At 46.4% G+C, this 8254-nt stretch overlaps 1 protein-coding gene across 1 annotated transcript; it reads left to right on the top strand.

The window, feature by feature from the left end:
* Positions 1-3384: 3384 nt before the first annotated feature.
* On the top strand, positions 3385-8035 carry LOC34620592. The gene is made up of 11 exons (XM_026334013.1): positions 3385-4090; positions 4312-4405; positions 4849-4912; positions 5134-5192; positions 5492-5666; positions 5932-6146; positions 6429-6529; positions 6855-6891; positions 7039-7098; positions 7493-7553; positions 7937-8035. The coding sequence occupies exons 1-11, from the start codon at positions 3385-3387 to the stop codon at positions 8033-8035; spliced, it is 1671 nt and encodes a 556-aa protein (XP_026189798.1).
* Positions 8036-8254: the final 219 nt, after the last annotated feature.

Genomic DNA, 8254 nt, shown 5'->3' with positions numbered 1-8254 from the left:
GGAGCGTTCTAAATTAATGACGTGCACAGATATACAAGCCATGAGAAATCTGTATTGAACGTTTTGCGCACATCCTTTCTTCTGGAGTACTTTCTAGGCAGAATTATGCTGCAGCACTCCAATACAGCGCAGTAGTGCCTGGAATAGTACGTGGCACGCGCATGGGTGCTTGTATTTACGCACCTAACGAACTCTTCAACCAACGATGTGAGTAACTGTGAGACACGCATCGAACACGGATTCCGAAATATATAGACTTGTAGTTGCTCACACAAGGCCACACAGCAACGTGTCGGGCTACTTCGTACTTTGCGCAAACACAGCATGCATTTTCCAACTATCCAAGAGCCTTTAAAGGGCTCTAATGACCATCTACTGTGGAGAGTTTTAAATCAAGAAGTGTAACAAAGAAGGCCTGCTCTGTCTATATGGAAATTCTGTCCACGATTATGCACTTGCATCAACAGCAAGCTGCATAGTGCACTTTTCGGTACTATGGCTTTTCACAGACTCAAAATCCTGAATAAATAATTTACTTTACATACCAGGGCACCATTATTCGGCGATCATAAAACCGTGCAGAATGTACAAACAGCCAGGTATTCTCTAACCTTTGTTCAGTCTCGTTTGTGTTTAATTCTATCATGAACACGCGAAACATAATTGGTGAGAACTGACATCCTGCGTAGTATCAAGCAAGCAGCGCCTAATCAACAGGGTGACTTAAACGGTAGTGCATATGCCTTCGCCTGTGTATCACGTTGACATCTCACTGCCCAAGGAATAAGGTGCCCAGCAACAGGATGAAGAATCAAAGAGGATGAGCAAAGTAAGTTGTGCGCTCCACTTTTACGCTAAGTGGCAATCCTTTACTTCAAAATATCTCGAGTTGCTTTTGCATGAAGTTCATCCCAGTGTTCCATTTGTCGGCTGCAGACTTTGGTAGAACAGTCCTGAACGGCACAGCAATAGCATGACAGTGAATCCAAGTGTTCACGTTCATCGGTAAACACTAAACGGCGTGCTTTTGGCGGCTATGTACAGTTTATGTCTTTACAATCTCTGCACTGGAGTACATGGAGAATCGTGGACAGCCAAGCTGGCTACTTCAGTAACTCGAAGCTCTACAGCTACGAGCATGTCTCGGAGTAGCAAATCATCTTCGTAATGTTGCACATACTACAAGAGTACAGGGGGAATCCAGCGTTCTACGAAAGTGTTTGGCTAGCATTTTGGGGTTCTTTGGCCGCGTAAACTGAGGCCCCAGCTACCGGTGTGCACGAAATCACGAATAATTTGTCAGGCTTGGAAAATCGGAGAAGGTTCAAAGTAAAGGCATGCACATCCAGAGACGTGAACCATCTACAGACTCGCACTTAATTTCTTCAAAATACAACCCCTTCGCAAGTTCTGCCATGAATGTTTGTGCAAACGGTACCTACTGCCTTATCCAATACGCCGGCAAGCGCATGATCAAAATTCATTGCGGGAGCAATAAATCCCTCTAAATTCGTGCTGTAGCCAGTCTCTACATAATCGATAATACACGCCTTGTACTCGAATCGGAGTGGGGTTCCAATGCTTAGTCGTGTTATATAAAATGTCGAATCGGTTGAAAAAGTCCTCCTTTATCAACGACACAAAAAATAGAACCGCCTTCAGGAGCATCTCATGTAAAAACATATTTACAGGTAGCATGAGACCAACATAAGCGAAAAATTGATAGAGGAAGGACTACAGAGAGTGGACGGCTGTAGAAGTGTGACATTCTATCGTGGTCGTAAGACAGTTCATTTCTGGTCTCACTCTAACCTCATCTTGGGGGGTTTGAGGGACGAGGGAAGAATGTCGTAAAAACACTATAAGTAAACATTCAGTGACTTCCTAATATGTTTGAGTTTGGACTGAACTATAATGTCTCGCAAATCGCCATATATTTAATAGTTTGTAGTTGAGTGTAAATAATGTGGTAAAAGACGACTAGGTGTAGCTGCGTGAGCTACAGGCACAGACGTCATCCCTGGTGTGCTTCCTTCCCTTCCACAGCTGATTTCGTTCCACAGCACGCTCATTCCATGCAAAGTATGAAGCGCAAATGTATAGCAGGCCTGAAAAACGATATCTGTCCTAATACTTGGGTAACTGAAGGACGGCTGCAGTGCCACCAAGAGTCTGCAGTTCACGAAGCCTGTGCTAGTCCCATAGTCCATCATTAGCGTTAGCCTATTTTTCGTGCGCGTTAGTTTATATATTTAGTCTACACGCTGCAGAGATCCCACGACACTTTATGCCTTGACGCGAAAATGTTCAAAAAAAGAAGCGATATCCCCAAGCTTGCAGCTAAACATTCAAAGGGCACCATTCGTCAAGTACCTGTAAGCACTGAGATCCGATGCTCTTTGAGCAGTAATTCGATGTAGAAATCACAAGCAACGTGAAGATGCGATGAATAAAAGTTGTACGGTGCATATGTTGTGCCACACCTGTGAAGGTGTTCACTGTGTTTTGTGCACAAGACTACCACTGTAATAGTGAGAGAACGGCATTGACTGGCAAACTTACTCAAGTTGCGCGTTTGTTAGTTTCCAATGTAGAATATATCTTCCCAAGATATCGCAGAGGCGAAAAGTGGGATAACTCAAACCACGTGCTGTGTGCTCGGCTGCTCTGCCACCGGCACTGTGGGAAAGACATCGTTATAAGTTGAAGAGTAAAATTGATATCTGTTACCGTTCACTTTTCTAGTTGCACTGCAACCGCATGGATCCCGTTACGTATCCTGGTCAAGAAGCGGGCAAGGGTGAGCGGCCGCAGGGGGCCCCTAGCGAGGACCAGTAGAGACTTTGTTGTCTTAGTGCTGTGCCCTTGTCTCCTTGTGCGCTTCACTGCCATATCTATGCCAAACTATGAAACGAGTCATGATGGCTTCCTTCAATGACTCCGCATACGCCTTCTCTCCATGTGTTGCAACCTGTCGATTAGATTGACTACTGGCCGCGAGCGACATTTTCTTCAATCTCAAGGCATATTTCCGAATGGCACCAGGGTGGATCACACAGGCTATTTTGCAGGTGTGCACCAGACATCAATTCCGGCATACAATACACAGTTCACCAACGCGCTTCCAGCAAATCGAAACATCAGCCTTTGTCCTATACAAGCGGCTGGTTCAGCACAAACACTATCATTTTCCCTCTTTCCTCTGTTTCAAGCCAGAAGGGAACACCAGGAATGGCATAGTGGGCACTGCGATGTGCGTTACGACGCCCCCATTTTCTTCTGCGGCCTGGATTTGTGATCACTAACATTCCGCCCTTCGGGCACCCATTCTTGCCTTGATAGTTAAACTGAACAGCAGGATATGACTGGGAGGAACGCTTCAAGATGGGAGGCAGACTTGTGCTGTTTTTCCTGAATATTTTGGTATATCGCCTTAGGAGTACAGAAGCCACGGGCTCGGCGGGGACTCACAAGTGTAGCAGGCAGCAAAGTGCAGGTTTTCTTTCGTTAGATCGGAAGCGGTTTAAGGGACTACCTCGACGCCTTACCTTTTTGAGTGCTGCTGAGCTCATTGCATTAGCTGGTATTGCCGACAGAATAACAATACCACGAGCCTGGGCAACACCGGGTGTTGCCCAGGGAGAACCTGGATCCAAACTGTGGTCAAGTGAGACGAGGAGTGCAGGCATACCAACGCAAGTCTTCACAGAGCCATGTGGTTCTTCTGATGCAGACAATGCAGCCCATGGTGTTGGTGCTGCCCCTCCTGCTACTGCTTTGGGAGGTGCGCTTGCTGCCACTTCTGCTGGAGCAGGGGCTAATGCTTTGGCTGGCATACCCATAACAAGCCTTCGAACTGCATGTCGAAAGCTACAGCTGCCCAGCAAGGGGAAAAGGGTCGAACTACTGAGTCGTCTGCAGCAAGCGCGATCATTAGAGGAGCTCTTAGCGCTTGTCAGGCCAAATGAGGTACCTCCTGCACCTCCTGATGCCTCTCAAGAAGCTAACAAAGTCCAGGAGCCACAAATGGAGATATCACGTAAACCAGCTCACAGCCGCTGTCACAAGTGCAACCATCGGCTTTCATCCAGTATGTCAACCTCCCTATGATAGCTAGAAACATGGCTTTGTGCAGAAGCCAACTAGGTGGTGTTCCAAGCCAGAAGTGCACATTACTTTGACACTATTTCAAAGAAGAGGAAAGCTGGGGTCAGTGCCAGTTTGTGAGAGTTCCATCCTGCTGCGACGCTGCTGGATCGTGGCGCAACTCATGCAGCCTCCGATTTTGTGCTATTCTGTTCTCTTCATCAGAAGCTCGGTTTTGCTCCAAGTGCGGGGCTACGATATGCTCTGTTGGTCAAGAGACTCTCAGGGAATTCGTGGAAAAGGCATTTTGGCCTATCAGGTAAGGGTCGCGAGCATCCTTGATTGCAACTGCGTTCCGGTATGGAGGTTTTATTCTACGCTAGGACTTGATGCCTGCAATCGAAATACACACATTCGAATACCCATACCTGCCCAAGAAACGCAGCAGAGCCCTCAGGTTCAAGTCCCATAGCATCGCATGTACAGATACACGGAGCTCATACCTTTGAAAGGCAATCGCGAGGTCCTCTTTCAATTGCGCAGCTGGAGTCTTGTGTAGAAACTATGATAACTTGCATGTGAAGATCTTGTTTTACAGGCGTTCCCCTAGTATGCGTGATTTGCTGTGAGGGTTGTTCGTTGTGCTTGTCCTTTACTCCGTTCAAAGAGTGTGTGCTATTCATTATCATTTTAATTTTTGCCGTTTTCACCAAAGCATTTTAAGGAATGTTCAAGTGTGAGTGATTTTCTGGAAACGCTCAGGGAGCAAGAAGTGGGCAGTAACACAATGAGGGTTGAACGTGGATTTTGGCAGTCTATTTTACAGGTTCGATGAGGAGGCCGTTTTCTGCTGCTGCCACTTTTGCTGAAGAATTTGCTTTTGTTTGTCCTGCTGTGATTGGAAGCATGCTATTATTTGTAATGGCTCTGAGGCCAGCGGGTCGATTTGGGCTGCCGCTCCTACCGAGACTGTTGTTGGTGGTGTGGTAATTGTGCAAAGAACTCTTGTGTATATGCGAGAATACTGAATATCCGGTGTACGTTCAGGTTATTGGGGATGTACCAGTGGCGAATCTCTCTGCCGCAGTTTGGGAAGAGTATTTGCGGTTAGTGTCAATTCACTAAAACCTGTACATTAAGGCATCCAAATGTTCTGCACAATACCACGGCTCTCTAAGCATAAACATATGGCAACAGCCCTTTCTTTCGAACAAATTTCCTAGAGGAAGCCTATCAGTCAATGAACGTGTCATGCTTTTGGGTGGACCTTTTCTTTGAATCATTGCTGAGGCTTTATGGATATTCTTCTGCAGTTTGGCTCTCATCTTCGATACGGCAATTTGAGTACATGGGCATCCGTATTACATTTTAGCAAATATTTCTGATTCTTGCCTGCTTGATGCAGGGCTTTAAAGAAACGTAATTGTTCCCCGCGGACTCAGGTCTTGCATCAGGTGGCATATTTGGCGGCCTTAAAGTATGCGGTCCACACCCGTCGCCTCGAGGGGATTCACGATTTTCGGAAGATTAGAGGGTGCACCAAGCGCACGCTGGTCTCTGTGCCTCTCACCGCAGAAGAGGTGCGACCAATCATTCATTTCACCTGGGAAACGTAGCAGAGGCTGCCTCTAGACAGCCTTAGATAAAGATCAGTTGCCACACGGGCATGTGAGACTACATTAGGTGTCCAATACCAAAATTTCTGACTGAAAGGTACAAGTCAAAAGAAACGGCAGACCTAAGAAGCAGCCCACTGGCGTCACTTCCACGATATATGGTTACTCCTCACGATCCCTACTCCTTGAGTTCTCGCCTTTCTTGCATACGCCAATAATCCCTTCTCAGGTGTATTTACTGTTGGCAGCTACGCCAAAGACCATGCACTGTGCCTTATTTGCTGTTGGTATTGGAGCGGGTCTTCGTCCGTCGGAGATAGTATCGATGCGATGGGAAGACATCAACATGCAGGAAATGACGACAACGGTCCGTGGCTCTAAAACTGCAGCATCCGCGGCAGTGATCCCTCTTACCAATCTGGCTGCGAGAGAACTGATGCGCTGGTACAGCACTCGACCACGTTGATGCACCCTAATAAGTAGCTGAACGCACGCTCTGTCGACATGTGCTAGTTGTTCCAGAAATCTCAGAATGCTTTCTGTACGGAAGGAGGCAGGCAATCAGAAAATGTTGAAGTGAAGTATTATTTTTTGTGTAAAAGGATTTAGCGCGTTTCAGAGCTAGGCTTACCGTTCCCAGCGTAAGTGGCAGCGTACGACTCTTTCACGCGTCGAATACGACGCCGCTTACATGTTCGAGTTTTGTCCACTGATTGTTATTTGTAGGTGGGAAGAAGAGGGAAAGCCAACTAGTGGACTGTGCTTTTACGTTGAGGGAATAAGAAGCCGAAGTAGCAGAATAAACTTACGAACGAAGACACCAATACGTAAAGCACCATTACTGGTCCCCTTGCACAATTTGAAGGCTTGGTTTGACGGAAGGATTTATGCTGGTGTTGGTTAAATGCATGTCATTTGCATACGTAGGCGCTGAATTTACGTGCTACGGTGCTCGCGAATGCCACCATTGATCATTCATTGCTAATAGAACCATGGCCTCACATGTTAAGATAGATGGAAGCCTTCCTCTGTTTGAATATCCAATTTGTGAAATTTTAAGTGGCATCATGTTTTGTATACATCACCTCCTTTTAGCTCTGCTTTCGAATGGTATTAGCAGATGTGTTTAGTGTCCTGATTGAGGCGTTGCAGGATCCTTTAAGAAGGCGTTGCAGGCGGCAGCACATCGGTGAGCAAGGGATTTAACAAACACTTTATAGAGCAGATGACGTACTAGCTTGTATACATATCATCCACTGCCAGTCGGCTATGTGCGGCTGTGTCAGATTTTCATTTTTTTCTTTTGCTTATAAGATGCTTCTCGGTTTCGTTACAGGGCAGGAATCGATGAGACACGTTGTGGAGAGCCTCGTAGGGTGTTCCCGTACATACTAAGGTGAGATTGAATAATCTCAAGTTACATAACAAACCATCAAGTTTATGGTGGCCAAAATTCGTCATTGTTCTACACCAGGGGTCTAGTAGTTCGCTTTGCAGTATTTATTTAAAACGACGGTGAAGGGTCATGCGTACAGTAGCGCCGAAGCATCCCCTTCCACCAGAAGAGGTGATTCTTGGGGATTCAATAGTACGATGTACATTAAGCGGTATAATCTTTGATGCCATCACAGGTCAAAGGAATTTCCTTCATCGTTTGCTTGTTGCGATTCCTTGAAAGCGTTAGTGGGAAACGCAAGCGCAGTCACCGCCGCCTTTGCAGTGTCTGTTCTCATGCAGTTGATATTTACGCTCGTACAAGTGCACATTATGGTGTTCACGTTGCGGTACAGACACTCCTTTGCTACAATTGCTGCCACTTCGAATCCCCCAGTGCCTTTACCAGTGGCACAGGTACGTGTGGCCCGCAGAAAGCGCATGTTGCAGACATGGCCAGCAGAGCGAAAAACAATGCAAGAGAGGAAGGATCACACATAATTGACGAGAGTGCAGCGAGCCGGGAAAACGGAAATATTCGGCACGGGATCCATAGAATCTAAACCGCTTACCCTCCCAGATAGTTGGGCGCAGCTTCGGTTTTGCGGCATATTGTCATTTTTATCCACTACGCTGCCTGATCTATGGCGGCTAAGCCTTGCCAAATGGTGCATCCTGGAGTATCTGTACCCCACTGCAAAACAGTGGATAGCGTGCATTAGTTCATTTGCCCTTAATAACAGAAGGAGTGATATTTCTGTCAGAGTATTTCTGCGTGTCTACGCGATATCGCTTTCCAGGCAGTCATGAGGCACACCTCTTCGAAGATGCTCTTGGAGACCTATGCAAAGGCAGGAGCCCTCGTGATCAAGGAAGGACTTCGCAACTTTAAGATTTAAATCCCCCGGAATATACTAACACAAATTTCTTGTGGGGCAAGGATGCCTGTGTGGCACAACGGCATTCATTGAAGAGAAAATCGAAATGCTGTTCAGAAAAACTTGGAACATATGCACTAGCATTTCACATGGTGTAAAGGTGTGGGTTCAGTGTAACTCCGCACACTATATGTGAACCGTTTTGAGGTTTTTATGTATACTCTGGTTATATCGATGAGT

Source organism: Cyclospora cayetanensis, unplaced genomic scaffold (genome assembly GCF_002999335.1).
Source record: "Cyclospora cayetanensis isolate NF1_C8 unplaced genomic scaffold, CcayRef3 CcayRef3_contig_34, whole genome shotgun sequence".
Lineage (NCBI taxonomy): Eukaryota > Apicomplexa > Conoidasida > Eucoccidiorida > Eimeriidae > Cyclospora > Cyclospora cayetanensis.
Note: the sequence above shows the minus strand (reverse complement) of the source record. Positions and strands in the feature narration are given on the sequence as shown.

Bases quoted from the DNA above. Each gene is read 5' to 3' on its own strand.
- LOC34620592 (XM_026334013.1), top strand. From the start codon at position 3,385: ATGGGAGGCAGACTTGTGCTGTTTTTCCTGAATATTTTGGTATATCGC. The intron at 4,406-4,848 runs GTAAGGGTCGCG...GGAAACGCTCAG, and splicing joins AAGGCATTTTGGCCTATCAG to GGAGCAAGAAGTGGGCAGTA. The intron at 7,099-7,492 runs GTGAGATTGAAT...GTTGCGGTACAG, and splicing joins GTGTTCCCGTACATACTAAG to ACACTCCTTTGCTACAATTG.